Source organism: Tachypleus tridentatus, chromosome 1 (assembly GCF_004210375.1).
Source record: "Tachypleus tridentatus isolate NWPU-2018 chromosome 1, ASM421037v1, whole genome shotgun sequence".
Classification (NCBI taxonomy): domain Eukaryota; kingdom Metazoa; phylum Arthropoda; class Merostomata; order Xiphosura; family Limulidae; genus Tachypleus; species Tachypleus tridentatus.
Window position 1 is genome coordinate 136,674,752 of NC_134825.1, and position 24,006 is coordinate 136,698,757.

General features: G+C 31.8%; 1 protein-coding gene across 21 annotated transcripts in view; it reads left to right on the forward strand.

Annotated features, from left to right (window-relative positions):
* The window catches only part of cin (Molybdenum cofactor synthesis protein cinnamon), a 126,039-nt gene that overhangs the window by 70,099 nt on the left and 31,934 nt on the right, over positions 1-24,006 (forward strand). For all 21 annotated transcript variants that reach the window (XM_076453968.1, XM_076453929.1, XM_076453959.1 and 18 more), the window contains 4 exons: positions 213-243; positions 559-693; positions 1,112-1,204; positions 6,208-6,263. In XM_076453968.1, the coding sequence (XP_076310083.1) occupies positions 213-243; positions 559-693; positions 1,112-1,204; positions 6,208-6,263 (315 nt within the window). The remainder of the gene's footprint in view (positions 1-212; positions 244-558; positions 694-1,111; positions 1,205-6,207; positions 6,264-24,006) is intronic.

Consider the following 24,006-nt stretch of genomic DNA (forward strand, 5'->3'; position numbering starts at 1 on the left):
TAGAATTTTTGTAGCTGAGGTGCATAAATAATTTATTTGTGACTAAATACTTGTAAGAGATAGCAATTTAGAACTAGTACTAAAGTTTCTTTATAGCAGAATATAATTTGTTCTAAAATATCATTTTTTGTAGCATGCTTCATGTCAAATATGGAATTTTTATCATTCTTTGTTTTTGTTAAAGTGTTAACTATTTGTAATATTTTTTGTAGCATGCATCATGTAATCCTTTCCTCAAGAAGGGTAAGTACGTGTCTATTATGAAAATACATAAAACATAATATTTATTGTAAATCAACTAATTATATCTCGATATGCATACAAATGTAAGGCTTAATTTATTTTAGCATAACTGAAATCATCATTATGACAGGATTACATCAATATTGAGATTTATTTTTTCTTTGTTATGCTAGGTTAAATATTAATTGTGAACTGCTAAATTAGATGTGTGAGAAAATATTTATCGGTCTCAGAAATGTTTTAAAATCTTTAAACACTGGGTTAAAAATTCTAATAAAGCTCCACATGAGTCCTCATAGAGAACTTATGTTTCAGAACACAAAGAAGTGGTGGTAACTGTATCTGACAAGCCTCGTCAATCTCTGTATCCTTTAATCTCTGTTGCAGAAGCTCAGGCTATTGTTCTAAAAGAGGCCGACTGTTTACAAACTCAGATCTTGGACTTTGAAGGTAAACTACTGGCATAAGTGCCTAAATAGTATAAGTGTTATTTTCTATAAATTTTGTATCACTTATATGTAGCATAAAGAGCATAGCAAATGTATTCATCAGCAGACTTTCCACATCTACAACAAAGTTAGTATTCCAAGAATTAACAAAAAACATTCAAATACATGTCCCATTTAATCATATTGATATACTAAAAATCCTAAAGAACTACAATCCTGATAAACATTCGTATACTATCTGTTTATATATTATGTTTGCTCATACTTGTCAGTTTCTTTTTACTCTTACTGCATGTAATTAAAATAAAAATGATACAATTTGAAATATTTTCTTTGCCCCATGACATTGTTTTTAATATTAAAACATTTAGGAAATACTACTTGTATACAATCTGGTCAGTGGTTGTTTCTTTACACAGAAGCACTAGGATATGTGTTAGCTGAAGAAATAACATCTAAAGATGATATCCCTCCTTTTCCTGCATCAATCAAAGATGGCTATGCAGTACTTTGTAAGTTTAACTGTTTTTCTTTTCTCACTAAAATTTTTCTGGTGTACTATAAATGGTGAATTTGTACATGTAAGGTAATTTGTACTGTTTTTTGTAGTATTATTTTAAATTCTTACTGTGAAATTTAGTCTATTTGAAATGTGAAACAATTCTTATTAAGTAAACTTTTTCACTTTATTATTGTTAGCACAGGTTTCATTTCTTATCATCAGAAAATGAAATATTTTGAACTTCTTCATCTCTTCACTATTCTGTGTTGTTATCAACATAAATGTTGTTATTGTAAGTAATAAGTCAAATTTTCTTGCTTTGTTTTAATGTATATTTAATATTGTTTGCAGTACAAGTTCTTTTGTTAAATTAATATCAGTGTTAACTGGACAAGTGTAAACCAATATTAATCAAAATAAAACAGTATGAGCAGTGCTAATGTGTTTTATACAACTAACAAAAAACAACCACATTTGAGTTCTTCACTTAGAAGTGTCAAAAGGAATAACAGTAATATCCATTTATTGATTCTATTTAGATCAGTTGTATGCATTCCATGAGATATAAAGGTGAGTTGGTGTGTTATGTAAATTATGAACTTCGTTAGTTAAGCTACTTTCATTTTACTTAACATGGAATCTGTTTCCAGAGCTCAGAACTTGTTTAGTATCAGCATGTTAATGTTATTACTTGTGTAAATACATCATATATGGTCTGCATACATGTTCTTGAAATACAGTTTTTTTTCCTGTTTCTCTAATGTATATAGCATTACAGTTGGATACCTAATCTAATAAACTTAGATAAAACATTTCCCAGATTACAACATTATGTAAATGAGAACTTTGTGTCCACCTTTAGACAGTATTGGAGAATATAATTTTTTATTAACAGTAATAGAAATACCAGAGTAAAGAATAAATTGTATTTTAAATCTGTTTTTTTATTGCTATTATTTTTAACTATTGGATTTGTTCACAATATTCTGTACAATGTCCAAAAGATAACTTTCATCTCCTTGAAAATCTTATGAAAGAGATCTTTCGTTAAAACTTATTAATTTTACTAGTTGCAAAGAGACTTAACATTCTAATAAATTGTTTTACAATATTCACTTTCTGATTATTTACCTATGCTGAGGGTAAGGAGATTTAAAATTCACTGTGTGTTTTTTTATTAATACTTTTGCTGTAAAGGAGGTTTCATATTTATATACCAAATCATTTAAAAGTAATAATGAACTATATTTATCAGGTATTTATAAAAAATTGTTAGAAGAATCAAATTTAATTAATTGTTCATGAAAAGCTTGTAATAAGTTTGGATTAAAGAAGATTCTACAAATGTATCTTCCATGTGTTGTAACTGAAAAATGAAAGTGAAACCGAAGTTGCTGTGGCTTTCTGGTCTGTTAATTATTGTCATGAAGATAGTAGTCAGAATGAAAGTATTGCACTATCCACAGTTAAATCATAAGTTTTTGTTTGTTACTGAAAAGTATGATTTTTAGTGGTAAGACTACCATTATGATTTGACTTACTAATTGATTGTGAGATACAGAAGGTTGTTTTCCAGTATTCGGTGGGTATGTTTTATTATTTAATTGCTTCATGTGTTAAAAATTGGAGGTATGTGGTGTAGTTATAAGTGGTGGGTTGCATGCATCAAATATTTACACCTCATTATGGTTAATGAGATTTGGGGAATAGTTTCTTCTGAATGAAAGCTTTATGCTTTTAATACTGCTTTAGAACTTTCTGGGAGTGTTTACTTTTTAAAAGCTCATATTTATTATGGGATAATTTTTGTTTTTAATATTATTAGTAGGAGTAGCAGAAGTTTAATTGAAAGGTATAAATGAAGAGGGGATATATTAATATAAGAATGTATTATCAACATGACTGGTATGGGTATTAAAACTAATTAAAATAAAGTACAGAACAATGTTTTGACCTTCTTAGGTCATCTCCAGGTTAACAAAGAGAATTTGCAACTGACTGTTGCTGGGCATATGTCTTAGGAATGAGAGTGTATATGGGTATGGGATTGTAAGGGGTATTTCAGTTAGATATTAGGTTAATAATTAGTATAGGTATAAAGGCTTTACTTCATGTTGGTTCAATTTTGTTTTGAGTTGTTGTATAAGTAGGGTTTCTTTGATTTTGTATTTATATTTGTTTTGTTATTTAGGATCTGGATGTTTTCTATGATTATGTTATACTTATTTGAGTTTTAGTGTTCAAAAATGTGCAAAGGTGTTTTTTTGTGATTTGAGTCTGGTTTCTTCAACATAGAACTCGTGGCAGTTGTTAAACTATATTTTATAAATAATGTTGGTGTTATGTTTGTCAGCGTAGTTTTTATATGGTATGGACTTTTATTTTGTACCTGGTTTTGAATAAATTTGGTGTTTACTGGAATGTTATGTTTTATTACAAGTTTTTTCCAAATGTTGGTTTTTTTTTTCACAGGTGTTGGGAACATATGGTATGTAGTAGTATAAGGTTTTATAGTTTGTTGTAGTTTGGGATTTATTGTTGGTCTAGGTGTGTGTGTATAATTTTTCTCAGTTTTTTGAGGAAATTTGTTGATGCTGATGAAGTGTTGTTTTATTTTGTTGATTTCATCATTAATTTTATCAGGTGAGCATAGTTTTATGGTTGTTCTTATTTGGTTTCTTAATATGTTGAGTTTTTATTTTGTTTCACATGCTGAGTCTCAGGGAATGTATAGTACAGTGTGGGTGATTTCTGTTTGAAATTATGTATCAGTTCTTGTGATCATGAGTTTGAGAAATGCAATTTGGTTAATTTTGTTCGTGTTCACAGGTGAACTTAATGTTGGGGTGTATCAAGTTCATGTGACTGAAGAAACTGAGTGTGTGTTCTGTAGATGTGAATTCAACAGTTGTATTGTTAACATTGTATTGTACCAGTAGAGTAGTGGGTGTAAGGCTGAAGTGATTGCTTGAGATTAAGTCTGTGTCATGAAAATGTTGGCTAGAACTGGTGACACAGGTTTACCCATACTTAAGCCATTTATTTGTAGGTAGTTTTTGTGGTAGTGAATTCTGTAAGGGTTGCTAATTTGTTGCTATTGATGTGTATTAATGAGTTGGGGTTTTGAATATAAAGTTCTAAAGCTATCTTGCAGGCTTCAGTAGTTGGGACTTCTGTGAAGAGGGAGATTATATAAAGACTGCTTATTAAGGCTTTATGGTTTAGTTGATCAAGAATAGATTTAAAGTGAAAAGAGTCTTTTAAAAAGGAGCTGGCTGATGTTACATATTTAGCAAAAGCCTTCGCTATGTATTTCTAGAGGTTGCAGTTGTATGATTCACAGGTCAACATCATGGGTTGTAGTGGACAGTCAGGTTAGTGGTTGTTGCATAGCTGTGGTGTGTGTAAGTTGGTCTTGCATAGGTAAGAATAAAGGGCTTCTGAGATTGTGTTGTTTTTCTTTCATTTGTAGTAGTATTTTGTTTAGTTGGTTTTCATGTGTTTTTTGCTGGATTTGTGTGTATTGGTTTAAATTTGTTTGTATCTGATAAGATGTTATTCTCTTCATCATGAATAACATAAGATTGGTAAATTTGGTGTTTTCATTGGAAATAGATTTATTAAAGATAAAGTATTTGGTTGAAGATTGATAGGAAAATTTTACTAGTTAAAAGGTAAGAAAAAGTGAATTTGGATATGATAGCAGGAGGAGAGAGATACACAATCAGTGCAGAAGATGTAGTGGTAACAACAGATTAATAGAAATCCAAATATGTGGAAGCAAACAAATGAGATAATATAGAAAAATGTGACTGAATTTTAGTTTGGAAGTGTAGTTGCTATAGGGAAATCAAGAAGAGTTGCTAGAATTTAATGTAGATGAAAGTAGAGTGATGTTGAAAAAATAAGAAACCTGGGTTTATATTATTAGAAATGGTGTATTTAAAGTCAGAAACTACTTGATATTATATATTTTGTTCTTTAAAGTCCAAAAAATATTCAGTTCTCTGTCACTTTTTTACATCTGTTGTATATAATTCTCAATATTAGTATAGTTTGTTGCAAGTGCCAACACATTAGATCCATATATTGTTTTTACTTGTACATCATATTGTTTTCATTACAAATTTTTGTGTAAAGTTAAAGTGATGTCCAAATATTCTGGCATTTGTTTGTATTTTTATATTCTTTTTTTATAAATGCACACACAATCTCTTTTCATGCTACAAACACTTACACCAAATAATCAAACTTTTTTTTATCACACCAATACTAGTAAGTACAAGTTTTAGTGCTAAAGGCCAAACATAAGATGTTCTAAGTTTGTTTTCACATTTGTATCATATTCTTGCCATTCAAAGTTTTATTTCTTAGAGTGAACATGAAGAGCAATTATTCTAATATTATTTGCATTCATGTGGTATATTCATGTAAAACTATCAGAGCAAATGGATAGGTCTACTTAATAATAGGAAATTTATTCAAGATAACTGTTATGAAGTAATGCTGCATGTATGTATAACACAGTTGTGAGGCTGAATAATAACGAGACACTGACCATGAGATGAAACACACAAAATGAACAACAGGTTTAATAAAAATACAGTTTTTATTAAAATTTATATAAAATACTTAGTCTGGGTAAGTAGTGAAATTGTTTTAAACCAAACAGTTATATGAAAGTCAATGCAGTGGTGTTACAAAGTGTTTAAACTGAGAAAGAAATGACATTTTAACCTGACAAAGGTGGTTACAAGTACACTTGATCTAAGATTTTGTTGTTGTTTTTATATTTACTCTCAGTTATTTTCTCTATTTAATACCAGCACTTGTTATGATGAAAATGTTAAATCATAGAAACAGTAGTAATTGTTACACTTATTTGTGGTGCTTCTTGTTCTGTATAAAGTATTAAAAAAACAAAAAACAGGCTAGACGTTGTAAATCTGATAAGATACATAATTACACTGACTTGTAGCATTTACTAGTTTACCAACTCTTATTTCCTTACAGCAAGTGATGGAGCAGGCATACGAAAGGTAGTTGGTGATGTTCCAGCAGGACTTTGGGTAAGCTATGAATAAATGCATTTTTAAAATATTGTCATAAAAACAAAAATCTCTTGACCACCAAATATTAGTATTTAAAAACCAGATGAAAACTGTGAACTCTCTTATTACAGGCTTGATTGAATTGCCTAAGTTCAGGACACCTAATTGATCTTTATATTTTCCCCACTATACTTCAGACACATTTTATGTATTTTCATAAAGATTCAAAAGCTTTCATTCAATAGTAGAAGTCTTTTGCAGACAAAAAAATCAGTTTTGAATTACATATTTTCATGAAAATTTTCTCTATGAATGTATGAAGTCAAAGTGTTGACTGCTGCAAATACAAAGTGACTTTTATCTTTAGATTAAAAATACTTTCTTCATTTGAAAAATCTCAAATTTTACTTGCTTAGTCTCTAAGACCTAAATAATTTTTTTTCAGTAAATCTTTGTATTATTTTACCTATATGAGTTTGGTCAGTCTCACTGACCTTGTAAACACCAAAAAAGAACAAAAAAACTTTAAATTACCATTTTTGTTTCTGGAATGCTTACAGATTGCAATATGAAACTGCATTTGTTTATCCTAAATAGCTTCAAAATCAAAACAGTATACATCTGTTTTTCTTTAAATTTTATTGTTTTAGTGCTTTTTAAACTGTATATAGCTAATCTCCTCACCACATTGTAGCTTGCACTGCTCTGTTGAATTAAGTGTACATGGGTTACACAAGAGTTGCTCTTGAGCACAACTTGAGAAGATTTATTACTATCATTATTTTTTATTCTATCAACTTTGAACTTATATGATCTGAAGAGTTTCTAATTTTTACATTGTAGACACTTCCATAATAATAAGTAAATAATACACAAGAAATAAATTAATTATCTGGGTCTTTTTGTTAGTCAGATGTAACCCTATTTTTTGCACTTATGATACTACTGCATTAAATACGTTTTTATTTAATTAAGTAATAAACTAAGGAACACAGAATAATAATATGCAAGAAAGAGAGAATTTCCCATAACTGTCACAATTTTGCTGGCTTTCTAACTATGCAGCAAGAGCTCTTAAAATTTGAGCTAAGCTCATCAGTGTTTGTCTTGTGAAAAAATTTGAAGTAAAAGCAAAATAGGCATTCCTCTGTACAGAAAATAAGGTAATATAATATATCATTGGCTTTCTATTGGTTAAAAATAATATAGTATTAAATGTCAGAAGTAATGGAAATTTGTGAAAGAGAGGATGTAATAGGAGATTATAGCTCTGTAATTAAGTAAGATTGAAGTCCATAAACAAAATGCTTTATCTGAGCAAATGGCTCTGTAACCAAATATGATTGAAGGATATAACAACTGTACTTTGCCTAGCAATGACAACATTATAATGAATAATATATGTTAAGTGTCACACCTCTCAGACAGGTGGTACATAGAGAGGAGGGAATACTTAGAGAGCAAATGTTACATTTCTCATATAAAGAGAATTGAGGGTATTTTTTCAATATTGCCTTATATAATTAATAACATAAAACTTGTATAATTTTAACATTGCAATTATTAGCTGTGTTTTGAAGCAAAGTTTATTCATAGAACATGCTAACAATCTACTTTAAATGTTGAATGTAAAAAAAAACCTAATGACATGCACAAAAAGACACCTGTAGCGAGTGTTAAGCTATTTATGGATATGACTCATATTACTGACTTTATTACCAGTGGGATTCACATATTCCAAACGTTACTCACATTTCAATCTCACACAGGATGGTTATCGTCTTTACTGCATCTACCAAAGAAGTTTTTTACTAGTCTTGAGGTGTCTTCCTTCTAAGTTCATGAGATTTTTACATGAATTTCACTACTGCATGATGATGATGTTATGTGCAAAAAGCCTTCCACCAGTTAGAGGGTAACACACCTTCATGCACACTAACTTTCCTGTATATTTTTACAGTGGAGCACAGATGTATTTAAATTTCACATCTGTGTTCAAGTTAATGTAAGTTGCTTTGTTAATGAAATTTTAGTTTTCATTTTTTCTGGCTTTTGTTTCAAAGGCTTTCAAATTTTTATCATACATTCTCAATTAATGGTGATTTATACTTAGTCCTGAGTATGGGACATTTTTCACACTTAGGTCTTATTTTTGTTTTCACCTGTGGAAGCTTATTAACTGTCAGAGTTGTTGCAGCCATTATGCAGTGTGTTTTGAATTACAACATTCGTAATGGGCCTCCTACTTTTATCTTGTCTGTCAAATTTCTTTATCCTCAGTTGACCTTCATTTGATTTGCCTTGGGTAATACTTTACTATTTATGAAAGGAACCTACATTTTTCAGTGTCTTTCTGGATTGTCTTCTCATTCTTTTATGCATTCATTATTTTTTCTTTTTCTTACCCACAACTCTTTGGCATATTTTGTTTTTTTGTCTCACTAGCTATTAGTTTTATACTGTTTCCTTTATCTACTAGCTCCTTTCTCACACCTAGATGTAACATTCCTTTCACATTTGTAGTTCCTCTTTTACTGATTTGTAGATTTTGTGTTATTTTCCTTTTCTTGATTCTGTGTTGTTGTAATTTATCTGGCTAGTTCGATGATTGAAACCTTTTCTTAATATTTCTATATTTAGTTTCCCTGTTTTATGTTTTTTCCTTTTTTATGCTTCCAGTGGATTCTGTAGGCATTAGTTCCCTTTTCTCTTTGTCCTTTACCACTTCTTCTGCTCTATCCTTTTGTTTAAATACAGTATGGGAGAATCTTGCCACTTATCAGTTACTAGCTGTTGTGGTTGGTGGAGCATGAAGATTTCTCACTAATTAGGACCTAACTGTGTGAACTAACAAGGGATGCCAACATGGTTAAAAATGGAGCAGAGACGAGACATATAACTGAGATGCATCAGTCATGCTACATGTGCTTTCTTCCCGTCAATAAAGTTTATTTATGCATGCACAATATATGGGCTGCTGCTGCATAATTCAGTGCCCTCCTACTGCAGTTAGTGTAGCCTAAAAAATCTGTTCAGTTGAGTAGAGATAAGCACGTGCTGTACAAAACTAATAAATATATCTTACATTGCTTATTATATAACGGATGTGTTGTTCTCCTACAGCTGGTGTAAGTCCTGTTGAGCCTGACAGTATCACAGTATAGCTGAGATAAGCATTCCATACACAGCTATGATGTATATCTCACATGTCATACTCCCACAGCTGGTGTTGAGCCAGTAAAGATTAATGGTTAAGTTGCAAGATATAAGTATTTCTGCAGTATATGTGTATAAATGTGTGTATGTATATACATATAGTAAAGTGCCCTTCTCTCACAGCTGTAATTGTTCCCAAAGAGTCTGATGTTAAAATTAAGGCGAGCACACAAGTTACAGTCTAAACAAGTACCAACCACAGTATTCCTGTTAGTTGTCTGTTGACTTATGTACTCAGATGGTTGTATACCAATTCTGTCTGTCTATGTGATACAAATGTGGTTTCTTTGGCTCATCCCTTTTACTATATGAATAAAGATCATACCTTGGATGAGAAGCATTGGATTTATCCCTATGAAGTTACCACCATTAGGTATCACATCCAACTGGATTAAAATAAATTTTGCAAATGAAATAATTTCGAATGGATATGTTAGCTATGTTGTTCAAACAATCCTCACTCACCAGGGACCACAGATAATTCTTAAGAAGTGATAGTTTCCTGAAGGCTCTTTTACCCTCAGCAACAGTTACAGTTATTGTAGAAAAGGAATTTCTGAAATTTTATTCCTAGAGAAAGATAACAAGGAGTCTGTACTTTTGTGCTAAGGATGTATATTCTCAGGTTCATGTTACAGACATTATGTTCAAACATAGCATTATACACATTTAATATCAGCATGTAATGGTTCAGCCTGTGGGCTTAGTTGTTGGGTTTGACTTTATACTCATTACAAAGTAATTTACTTGTATTTGGGGTCAGCCCATCAATGCAAGGAGGTTTACATGTGAAATAAAGAACTTGAACAGAAACAACTAACTAGAAATCAAATAATCTCTACATTTATACACTGTTAAATTTATTTCAGATGAGTTTTGGGTTGATAATGCTACTTATCACGATTTCAAATAGCCAGAAACACTAATTTGAACTTAGAAGTTAATTGAATGTTGATATATACCAAATTGATATTTCCAACCATTGTGAAACAATTTTCTTCTTAACACAAATATATTTTAATATACAAACAACAACATAATTTATAGTAATGTTTTTTACAAATAGTTATTACAAATAATAATTTTTATACAAAAGTTTTACAAACTTGCAAATAATATTAAATCTTCTATCTGGTCTGGAACTGAATATTTTATTGGCTCTTCATGATGAGCAGACTAATTGTGAATTGATATTGGTGCAGTTCACTTGATGGGTAGTTTTTTACCATTGAGGTTATATAATGTTTTCCTATAAATACTAATGTTGAATGATAATCTTCTGAAGTTAAATGTTTTGTAACGTTCAAATGTTGTAAATGTTTATGGTCAGATATCTGGAGTTTTCTTATAAATAAGCACTTATCACAGTTATAGCTTCTCAGGTTTATAGTCTACTGAATGTAGTAAACCAGTAATAGAAACTGTCTCTATGTATGTTGTGATGGTTACCTTTTATAATCATTAGGCAAGGTTCTCGAAAGTTTAGTTGACCACAATATTTCAAGATACATAAAATGAATTGTTGATTCTTACACTTGAGAATCTTCTAAAAATTTAGAGAATAGGCAAGACTTTTGCAATATATATTTAACTGAAACGAACATCAGTATTAAAATAAATATTTATCAGTAAATCAATTATAAAACTTTTAAGGTTGTTTTGTGATAACACTATTTCTAAATCATTGAAGTATTCATTTTGAAATTGTAGATGTTTGTTAATGAGTCCTTCTATTATGTTCTATTACATAGATACATCATTAATTAAGTTAACATGAGAAATTCTCATGGTCATAATCTGTATATCTCTTAACAATTGTTCTATGATATCTTTCACTATTTCCACTACAACCATTATCAAATCTACTACTTCTTTAGTACAGCTAATGTTTTTCACTTTCCTCTCTTAACAGATTATACATTATTGAAGCTAGAGGGAAACATTGTTGAACAAGAACAGAAATAGCATACTTCCAAGGAGTTTGTGTGGCACACATCTTGTAGATTCTGGATTACTTCCATATTCTTTTGGAGTTAGATATGTGCAAAGAAATTTACGAAGTCTGATGAAGTGATGTTTAGAGTTGGAAACATGGAATTATGTACTCAATTTTTTTCTTAGTGTTTTTCTGATTGTTCTAAAGTTTAGCAGATCTTTTAAAAATAGTTTTCTTAATATGATTGGTACAAGTTGGATATTCCAACAACAAATGGATTATTCTGTCAGACTATAAGCAAAATCCACTTTGTTATTGGTTCTTACATAACTTGTTTGTTCCTTATCAAATATTTTTGGTAAAATCATCCAAGAAAATTAACATTTGGTATGCAGAGACAAACCATAAATGCTGGACTCTTCACTATTATTATCTCACTCTTGTCTGTCATCACAGTTCCATTAACTGATTTTTCTGTGGCATGGACTTATTTCATCATGCTTTTATATGATTAATGGAATTTTTTCAGCAGCTCATGTTGGTGTGACGCGAGCTGTGAATTCTTTTCCTTAGGGTCACGATAAGAAAGTTGCTTTTAGCTTACTCTCACCATTTTGCAAGCCCATACCTTCCATATCTAGTATTGTTATTCCTGCTTTTTCTAATAACATTTCAATATCCTATAATCATGTACATTATAGAATAAAGATGAATTTCTTGAAAACCTTCACATATTTAATATACTTAGTATCTGTATTCAATAAATACAAACATGACTTACTATAGCTTCTATAGGAAAATAGTTTGTGTACCTTGCCTATAATAACCTATAATACTAGAGTTGGTAAATTTAATTATGAATATAATTAATCATCTGTAAAGAGCAAATATGTTTATTAATGTTATGTAAAGTAATCAATTATCAGAATTATCATTACGTCAATGTCATGAAAATAATCAATCAAAATTAGTCTGAGTGTTAGTTTTCAATAGGTACTTACCTCCTGTAACATAGCTATTCTCGTTCATTGCTGCCCTCTATATGCAAAACATTTGCATACCACAAGCTTTGTTCTTGCACATGCCTTACAGTCAACAGATTCAGATGTGCTTCACATGTAAATCATCATGCAACAACCTTTCACCAGTAAGGGTATGACATGCACTCCTGATGCATATGATTCTATCAATTTGATTACATGCAGATAGCCCTCGTGTAGCTTTGTGCAAAATTCAAAACAAACCAGTTTAATTGTACTGAACTATCACTTCTCTTTTGACAGCACTCATGCTATTTAGTTTGTGTTTTCTTCAGTTCTTTATCTTTTTACCAGTTTCTCTCTCAATAAATTTACTATTTATTATATAATAGTGATATTTGAAACTCACTGAATTATTTTGAAGTGGAATTATTTTATATTTCTTTCTGTCAACACATTTGCATTTGGTTATTTGTTTTGAGTTATGAATTCAGAATTCTAAGTTACCACTTTGGAGGTTATATGTTCTATTAGCATATTTACAAGGGCTTTGAGTGATAGTACTCCGCAGGAGACCTATTGTCCGTCGAGGTGACTTTGGGCCTCGACTCAAGTATGGGGGCCCACATATTCTAACATAGAGTTTGCCAACTTTTAAAAAAAACAGGTGTTCCACTATTTTGGTTTTTGAATATTTTATTATTGATATTATTATCTCTAGTTATTTGGGTTCCATAACATTTTTTGGATTTGTTAATAGTGATACTTAAATTCAGGTTTGAAATTAGGTTTAGTTGTATCATTGTCATATACTATTTGCTTAGGATTGCCACAGGTTTTTTGTTATTTTAGGATAATCTGTAATTCATCTTACTGGTATATTAATTATTAGTCTAACTATATTGTTTTTCTTCCATGCATCATCTCTCATACATATGTTATTGTTAATACACACTTAATTTTACAGAGTAATGTCAATTTCATTTTGGTTATTATTTATCTTTTATACTTTATATTAACTTGGTTTGTGTGGAACCTTTAAGCTGTAAAGAAACTTCTTCCAATATTGTATATACTTATTATTTGGTTAGGGTTTTAAATTCAGAACTCATTATTTGTATTTTTTCAATTTTGCACAAAGCTACAGGAGAGCTATCTGCACAAGCCATTTCTAATTTAGTTCTGAAATACTAGAGGGAAGGCAGATAATCATCACCATACACTGTCAACTCTTGGGCTAGTCTTTTACCAACAAACAGTGGGATTGACTGTCACATTATATTGCCCCTGCAGATGAAAGGATGAATATGTATGGTGGGATGAGGATTTGAACTCAATGATTGTGAGTTGAGTGCTATAATTACCTGTTCTTGCCAAGCCAGATCTTAGAAATGTACTTTATTTCTGCACTATTCAGTTAGGCTTAACAAGAGTGTTAATTTTTTATTTACCTGTAGTTCTACTTATGGATTAATTGATAATTAGGTTCAATATCTTGTTCTCTTCAATACATATGTTTATTTCACTACTCACTCTCTTAACATTTACAATATATTGACTATTTCATGTTCATCATTTAACCTTTATACTTCTTACCATTACCTTCATTTGTGATAACCCTTATACATTATATCTCCCTTGAGGTTGAGGTTACTGCTTTTTCACCCTCTTCTGTATTGTTTTTCTTTCAAGATGCTCAAATCCAAAGGAAGAGGGTGTGGTTTGATCAGTAGGAGACTTCAAAACAATAGTCTGCAGATAAAAAGTTTTATCACCTTAACACCTTGGCATTTCTGCCAGTCGAATGTACTTTTGTCCACTCTTTTCTTCTTGCCTAGATTTGACTACTCTTGTTTCATTCTAGCTGTATGACAGTGATGGCTTATATCACTTGCCAAAGAGATGTTCATTCTTCTTTTATTTGTTGTAGACAGTGGATCTCCATTTTTGAACCCACATTCTTGACATACTTCAATTATTTTAATACACTGAGAATGTTATTACACTAGGGGTCAGTTTTTGTTAGTTTAGTTTTGAGTGAGATGGTTTATATTACAAAGACATTTGGATGTCAGTTTGCCCTGCTTAGGTTTTGGATTGCAGTTGATTTGTTGATGGTATGATCTTCGTACTACCCTTGTGTGGATGTCATTTCATAGCAGCCTGGGTTTTGGATGCAGTTGACTTGTTATGTACAGTCCATTGCGTTTTAGCCACTGTACACCTGGAGACACTTCCTTTTATCCCCAACCCCCTACAATGACAGATTGAGATTCCAATATCATGTGGATCAGATTCCTATCAAAGCATTGTTATCTCCCTTTGGATGTGACACCACTTTCCACACTTGGCTAAGAGTATACCTAATACAGAAATGGTGCAATCTCTTATGTATGATCCTTTACTGGGAAGATCTACTGTTTCACATTGTCATTTGGATGCTTTCAGTGGTTATTTTTTTTTCCCCTCACACAGTTCATTCCACCTGTTCAGTGTGAGATTCTAGCTATTTATGTGAGAGGAGGTAATGTGCCATATCAAAAGTTATAGCTAACCTATACTTAAAACATATTTCTGATAGGTGCTGACCTCCACTCACACTTCCCATCCTTCCTCCCTACTTGAAAACAAGTGTTTCTATTTCGTGCCAAAACTTGAAGTGATAGTTCCTTTCCCTTTTTTTTAGAAGTTAATAATCATATTGTTTAATTTTGTATACTTAAGCTCAGTTTTGGGAGATCTGAACCCTTTTCTCCCTATTCTTTTCAGAAATTAATATGAACATATGTATGGTCTTCACTGCTATATAGTGTCTAAAAGAATCATCAGATGTTAATGATGTTTTTGTTCTTTAATTGGTTTATTAATTATCATAAAAGCTATTTTTTTCAACTCAACACATCTGGAGCTCATAGCAACCCAGTTAAAGCCTCAGCCAATAAAAAGATTTGAAAATTGTTTTTATTAAAGTTAGTATTGTCTTCAGACCAACATTTTGTTAAAACATTATATTTTTTTCCTAAAATAAACCATTTCATTATGCTTATAAATCGATGTTTGCCAGATTATTAGCATAATATGCTTCAGTACTCAAATATTACCAGTTTTAGATGTGTTTATATGTCAGGCTGTTGTATACATTAAACACAATTTTAGTTCTTGGCAGCATTACTGCAAACCATTATTTCTTTATCAGTTTTTATGTCAAGTATTCTACATGCTATGCTGTTAAAGGATCTGTGCCTCTGTAGTATTTAACAGTGCTTCAAATTCCCAGACATTCACATCTCCAGGTTGACACAATCCCCTCTGGGATGGTGCTGATATTGATGGGAGGGGTTGTTCTATAGAGTATATGCTCTCAGATCACAATCTGTCTTTTTTCAATACTAGTTTTTTTTACATATTTTCAATCACCTAGTCAATCTTTTACTGCTATTGATCTGTCTGATCCCCTTTACTTTTATTTTTGTTTTTCATGGAGGGTTGACAGTAACTAATGGGGCAATAATCATTTTCCTATATTTTTGAGTGAATTTACCATGGTCACCATGGCACTCAATCTGAATGCCACAGTGGAATTTAGATCATGCTGACTGGCTTTGTTCTACCATTATTAGTCTACTGTCTGTTAATGACTTTGGGGAATCAGTAACTGATTGCATTACTCAAGTGGCTGTTTGTTCTGTTCCTAAAACTTCAACATTTTCCATAGTGTACTTGTCTGTGGTGGTCTCCAGCTTTCCAGCAGGCACAGAAGGTTCAGAAACAAGCCTGGGGTACCTTTTGTAATACATTACTGGTGGTATCCTAGAATTGCTTAACATTTGTTCATGCCCAGTTCTTGTTGATATTTAACAATGATTGACCCATTTATCTTCATCTTTTATTAATATCCAGTTTTTCTGTATTCACAGAAATGAGCTTGCTGACACTGCAGCTGAGTTTGTTGACTCTAGTGCTATTATGGCCATGTCTGTCCCATGTATGGGCTACTGTCCTGTATTTAAGGCTTGACTTTGTGCTAGATGGAACCAACTTGGATTGAGCAACAGGATAGCAAGCTTTTCAATATTAAACCTTCTGTTGCTCTTTGGCAATTTAGTTTCTGTAAAGATTGGAAAGAGGAAGTAGTCCTGACTAGAATATGCATTGGTCACAGTTTTTTAACTCATTATTTTCTTTTATCTTTGTCTGTTCTGCAAATGTGTGGTCTTTGTGACACTCCAGTCACAGTAACCCACATTTTACTGTTGTGCTGTCATTACACCATTATAAACATGCTTTTTCTACTGGGTTGAGGAATAATTCCTGAGCGTTTTTTCAAGTTAAAAAAATATATTCATAAATGAAACGCTTTCGCAAAATATTTCATGTCATTTGGTAGACAGTTTTTTGCTCTAATAGATGGTGTGTTTGATTTTCATATGTCTTTAATTTTTGCTTTCATTTTCAGCTCATTAAATGGAATGTCAAGTGGACAAAATCGAGCATTTTCGACACCATCTGCTTTTCGCATTTAATTTCTTGCAATTTCGTTTACAACAATGCATACTATATGCCTAGGTATTACATGAAATAAAGTATCATAATAAATGTTTTGGGTGTAATGTGTTCATGCATTGAAGTATTGTATAGTCTTGCATGTAATGCTTGAATGAAATTATTTACAAATGCTCACGAATTATTCCTCAACCTAATATGTATTTACCCACAGGGTCATCAGAATTGGTGACACTGTCCAACATAATTGTGTTTTTAAATTTTTACAAACCATTGGCCTTTTTTAATTCTATTTGAGTTGTGCATCTGATATTGTTTCATTTATACATTTCATAAAATTTTACTTTTATAACACTTTTTAGTGGAGATAGCCTAATTGCTTTGCATTATAAACAACCAAAAACCTAGTTTCAAGCTCAATTTGGCAAAGCTCACAAAAAGTGTTGAAACTCCCTTATTCTTCATTATAATTATTGAACATAATTAATCATTCTGTTAGAACTATATTATTCCATCCTTTAAAATATACTTTAAAGTATGAACAGCAGTTGTTTCATTCAGACATGCATCACATGCATTTACATGATGTCATGTTACTATTGTATTATCTAAGTATCATTTGATAGAAGCTGGATAATGGAATGTCCATAATGTCATACCAGCATATTGCCACAACACAGATGGGTAACTGTTCAAACAAGTGTAGGCTGCTTTCTCATTAGAAATTTCACTGCAAGAGATGGCAACAAAGCACAAAGTTGTTTAGATATCACTCCAAAAACACCAATTGCACATTTGAAAGTACTGTAACTTTCTCCTTTTGCTCATACACTTTACTGCTTTTAAATTCAGTCTGGTTAGCACTGGATATTTTCTTTGAAGAACTGCAGCTCATTTTTTGCACAAGTAAGATTAGCTAACAACTTCAGCAGTTATTCCATCTCTAAAATATCAAGACCTGAACTCATATTGGAAGCATCTACATTCATTTTAAAAGTGATAGTGCAAAAATGAAGTCAACTGTGCACCTCTTCATTCTAGGATTCTCATTATGTTTTAAAATTGGCTTTGACTTGTGTCACAGTCTGCTGTATACACTGGTATTGTAGGTAAGTTTGAGATCCCTCTCTCAAAAAACATACTTGCATTTTATTCATCACAGAGGCTATTTTACAGTTATCTGATGTCTAATTGTATTAGTATTTTCTCAGTATAATTACAATAGTTGAGTATGGTTTAAGGAATCAAATCAAAATAATCAAATTCATTTTACATTTGTAACAACTACTCATACTTAGCATTTTGGCCAGGTTGTTAGGGAGCTTGCTAATTTGCAGTCTGAAGATTGCTATCCCTTTCAGCCATGGGAGCATTATGATGTGATTGTCTGTTCCATAATTTATTGGTAAAAGGGTAGCACAAGTGCTACCGTGTTTCTCCGAAAATAAGACAGGGCTTATATTAATTTTCACTCCAAAATATGACACTAGGGCTTATTTTCGGGGGATGTCTTATTTTGATATATTAAAAAAATGAAGTTACAAAGTAAAACTATTAAACTAACAATTTAAAATAAACTATTATTAAACTATTAAACTAACTGATTAATACTTAAACAAACTAATTAACTAACTATTAAACTAATCAATAAATTAATTTTTTTTTATTTCTTTCCTCTTCCTGCCACTCTTAACTAGGGCTTATTTTAAGGGTAGGGCTTATATTAAAACTATCCCCAAAAATCACACTAGGTCTTATTTTATGGGTAGGTCTTATTATCGGAGAAACACGGTAGTAACCAAACAGAATTAAAAGTGTGTAATTTTTTACTTCTGTAGTTATGTTAATACTTAAATCTTTTGTGCATACTTTGGTAAGTTGTTGTTTCTTATAACACCCGATCTATTGAAAAATAAGCCATTAAAAACAATTATAAATTACCATTGCATACTGAACAAGATACTAACAAATGTTTTATTGGTTATTGGCCCCTAAGTATATACTCCAACTTTTTCCAGATTCAGTTTAGTAACAATTTACTTTCAAACATATGACAAAGTCTTTCATCTTTCTCAAAGTACTGTGCTTTGGAAAAGTTTATAAATCCCTTTTGCATGTATCTAAAATTAATTAATAGTAATTATGCAATATACTCAGGCATGCACATGTGGACACACACATACACACACACACACACATATATATGTATATATATATAATTTTTAACTTCTGATTAGGACAAGTCAACTTGTACCACAGTAACTGCTGAAAATACATCACATGTCAACAAAGTAAAATTTCACACCCATATTGTAGTGAAATGTTAAAAAATATTGTATATCTTTTAAAGGACTGGAAAGCTTGTGATTTGCAAACAGTTTTTAAGGATTTTCAATAACTTCAGATCTGAAAGAAGAATTAATAACAAGAAGAGACAATATAATATTAACATAATTAAACTACTAAATTATTATAGAAATATTTAGTAATAAGGTCTCAAAATGTCATTGAAGTCAATTATCCTAAAGTGATTACTATTAAAATAAGGTAAACATTATTAGCTATATATAAACTAAGAAGTATTTCACTATATCATAAACCGTGGTTAGGTTTATGATACTCATTCTAATATATTATTTCCATTTGGATTTATATTTTTTGTCTTTATTTTTATGAATTAACTTCAGGTAATAATTGATAAAAAGGAGAAACATTGTTACCAATTTTTCATTTATGATTTTAGATTTCTACTTAATAAGTTTTGATTGTATTTGTTTGTAATTTTATCATTCCAACAACTGTTTTGTTAGATCTGTTTGCTTGAACAGAGAAGTATGTAGTTCAAAGACTGTTACAAGTCAGTATATTTTCCATATTATAAGTTACATTTCATATAGATAATTTTATGCAAAACTGAGATAAACACTATAGTTCAGCTTGTTATCAATAAAAATGAGGGATGTAGGAGCTGCAGTGTTAAACTTTTAAGGATTTCCAGGGCTTCATGATAAGAACCAATAATTTAGTTTTTAAAGCTTTTCATCTCTGAAAATTTTTTTTACAAAATTCTAGAAATTATATGACTTGTGTAAACCTTGCAGTCAATAAAAATGAGGAATGAAGAAGTGATGGAGGTAGACTTTTGAGAATTTTTCAAAAACCTTGTGGGTAAAAGAAAAAACGTATTTTTTTCAGGATTTCCAGTGTTGAGAAATTTATTTAAAGAAATTTATGGTTTTCTTGAGTTATGTAAACTCTGTGTGAAGTATTTATGTTTTAAAATAAGCTGATTAAATAATTTACTTTTCTTTACTGAAATTAATATCAAAGTAGCAAGTGAACTCACCAACTGCTGTTCATACCTTATAACTATTTCCAAATCAGGCTGTACCAGTTCAAACTAGTCAGGAAGCTATCAGCATGTCCTTCTGTTCACCTTCCTGCATTTGCTTTGATATTGGTCAGACTGTTTCTATCTTATGACAGGATAGACAATTCTGCATATAGTGACGAGCAATCCACTCTTAAAACATTAACTCCATTTATTATGCTATAGATAATTTCTTGAGGGTTACTCTTGCTGCTTAGGTTATGTCATTATAATAAATGATTCTGAGAAGTTCTGTTGTTCCACAGAAAACAATGACAAATGCATCACAACACCTTGTGATAGTGATGTCTTCTATTAACATTGTGATGAAGCATTTAGATATCACAAGTCCTTTGAGGTGTAACCATATTTTCCTTTACCATCCCTTTAAACACTGACAAGTAAACATGATTTACCTCATTGTCATTGTGAAACAGTGATGTGGGGTGATACCTGATATCAATGTCTCTTACACTATGTGACTGAGATACTGTTAGTACCTGAGTCAGACTCTACATTTTGAAGTCTTGGAGATACAGGCATCCTGATAAATGGAATGTTTGTGAGTGAGATCAGCAGCAAATTGGTGTAATGTATGGGAACACGTGATATTGATGCATTCTTCACTAACCTTAGGAATTGTACATGGTTTTGAAATATTGCCTATACTTTATGCTGGCAAAAAAAATTTTTTCCTTTATTTCTCTAAAACTATGAGAAATAATGCTTCTAATTGATGGTGGCATAGCTTTTTGTTACATACTTTATTCACTATATACAACTCACCTCTCCTGTGTACAGTATACCTTGGTCAGCACTTAGCAACACCTAGATTAATCTACAAAAGCCTAGGTGTTTCTAGAGACCACTTCAATTAATCTTGGATATTTCATGTTGCTTAAACCTACTTTGTCTTATTTTTGTTATGCTACTCCTGTATACAGGAGGAAGTAGGGATTGAAGTGATGTGGCATTTAGTGTTTCAACTGGAGGCCTTTCAAGTTTTGTTGTTTCAGAAATTGAACTAGAATATAGACATGACCTTTAACATTGATAGTGAAAGCCCTTTGTCCATGAGAGGACCTCCCTTAGTCCTTGCCAAATACTCGTGTTTTATTTCTACCTCAACAGCAGCTTCCTCTTCTTCACTGTGATTTTATGTAGTCTTGCAGTAACAAACTGTTATAAACATAATATGTGGTTTTCAGATTCACTGGTACTCAACAGATAAATATGAAATACTGCAGTAACAGGAAAGTTGAACTTATTTACTTGTGAGAGTATTAAATTAACATACACAACAGAAGAAAAATTCAAACCAAATTTAGGATAAAGAATGAGAAGCTTTACTTTGTAAACATAAGCGAATACTGGTGTCTTTAATTTTATTGTTTTTAAAATACCATGATAGTTGCTAAAGCAGAGAAGGACATAATTTTACTCTGTAAAGGACAGAGGTATTGTATTGTGAAATCCATCCAAAATACTAATGTTGTATCCAACAATCTTAGATTACCTCTGTCAGTGATTATCCCTGTTTTCCACATTGCACTGGATATAATTATATTTCTTTCTTTTTAAAAGTTCTATTTTGTTCTATTATATATTTTGTATTTTTTGACAGTACAGTTTGAATAGCGTTTATGAAAGCACCATTAAATTGCAAAAGTTTGATATTTCATTATCTGTATTTTACTATGAAGAAAACACTAACTTTAAACTCATACCAGCTTGTACACATTTCTTTACCACTCTACACTTTTGTTACCCACATCCTATCATAGAAATGACATAAAAGTATGGCAAAGTAACAGTAAGGTCTGTGGAAAGACCACTATGCAGTGTAAACTATGTCCTATGCAAGAATTAATGTATGATTTCAGCTATTTTCACTCTGTGTATTGTGCCATTAACTCAAGGCATAATACCTGTGTAAAACAAAATTTGAACTTTTTATCTGGCTGTCAGGGCTTTATGTATGTGAGTGGGGTGGGATTTTTCTATAGTAGTTGTATAAATTCAAATAATAAATGTACAGTACACAATCCACTTATTTTATAATTATATATTCAATACAAGTCAAAAGTATGTACAAATATTCCTTACACTATAGGAAAACACAAATTTATATAAACTAAATAATTCTCTTTTCTTGTCAAAATTCCACACAGGCTAATTTAATTACTTTAGAATCCAATTCACCTTCAAGATGAACTATTTTTCTTTAATTTGACCCTCGGTGTAGATTCCTGTACATGGTGGGGGGACCTCCAAGGGAAGGTTTTGTTCTTTCAGTTTACCTCCTCTGGGATCTAAACATCCACATACATGTTTGCCATGCATGGTGACTCATGAAGAGGAATAGAGGATCCTGATGGTTGAGGGGTCCAACCCTAATACACCACTTTTGCCTTGAATTCCTGTAGACAGGTGGCCTTTGGGTGGCTCCCCTAGAGTCAGTCAGCTAATCCACTTGGGCAAGGATCAATCAAGTACCAATGTTGGAAGTTCTCAGCAGGTGTTGTGGACATTGTATCTGATGCTGGTATTTGGGTATGGTGCTCACAAAACTCTGGCATTGCTGCAGTGTCCTTGTTTGGCATTGTAGTGCACATCCTCACAGGGCTCCATGGTGGATGGGGTCGATGGGCACCAAAAAATTCCTTTTCATCATGGATCCTCCAAATAAAAACTTAAATAAAACAGTCCATAGGAAAATGATCACATCTTCAAGATTCTGAGCAGCAATCTTCAACATCTTGAACACCTATTGTACCTCATTTTCTTATACTACATTCTCTTTCAGACAAACCTTTAGGGCAAATGGCCCCTTTTTTCATTTAGAAGGGACTAGAGGGACTTACTGGCTCTCCAAAGTCAATAAAGTAGCTTCAGTCTTGTGACATATTGGTGGAGACATCCACATCTCAACACAATGAACTCCTCTTACATTCAAAGGTGATTGGCAGATATACCTACTGATTACACTTCATGCTACTTTGAATTCATCACGAGGAGTTATTGTTATAGGGATTTGAAGAACATTCTCGAGTCAGAGATTCTTGCTGGTTTCTCCACCCAAGGAGTTTTTGCAGTGAGGCATATCTCCACTCGCAAAGATGGAATTATAATGCTGACCGGTGTCCTCATTTTACCATTTACATGGATGCGGATCCACCTGCCATCATCAAGGCAGGTTATCTTAATTTCAAGGTACAGCCATTCTTTCCAAACCCTGTCAGATGTTTCCAGTGTTAGCAGTTCAATGACTCAAAGACATCATGTTGTGGTTCCTTGACATGTGCTTATTGCAATGGCAAGGATTGCAATGGGTATGAGTGTGAAACAGACACTAATTGCATCAGTTACAATGGCTCTTATCCATTCCTGCTTTCATTCTTGTGTTGGACGGTTGGAAGAAAAAGAGGTGCAGCGTTTGAAGACGATTGAAAACATTACTTACCCTGAGGCTTGAAAGTTGCTGCCCACCACTTCTTCTCTGACGTATGCTGCTGCACTTTGTTCAACTACTACAGTGGGAGTGCAGATGGATCTCTCTGTGCCTCCAAAAGAATTGTTCTCAAAACAAATGAAAAGTATTTTAACCTCCATGGTTAAAAAATTGACATATCAACTTCAACACTCATCTCTGTTTCTAACATACATTTCAACAAATACAAAGATCCACTTTCTTTGGTTCTAGGTACAGGCATTTCCTCGGATACATCTTCTTCTCCCACCCCAAGATGCAAAATG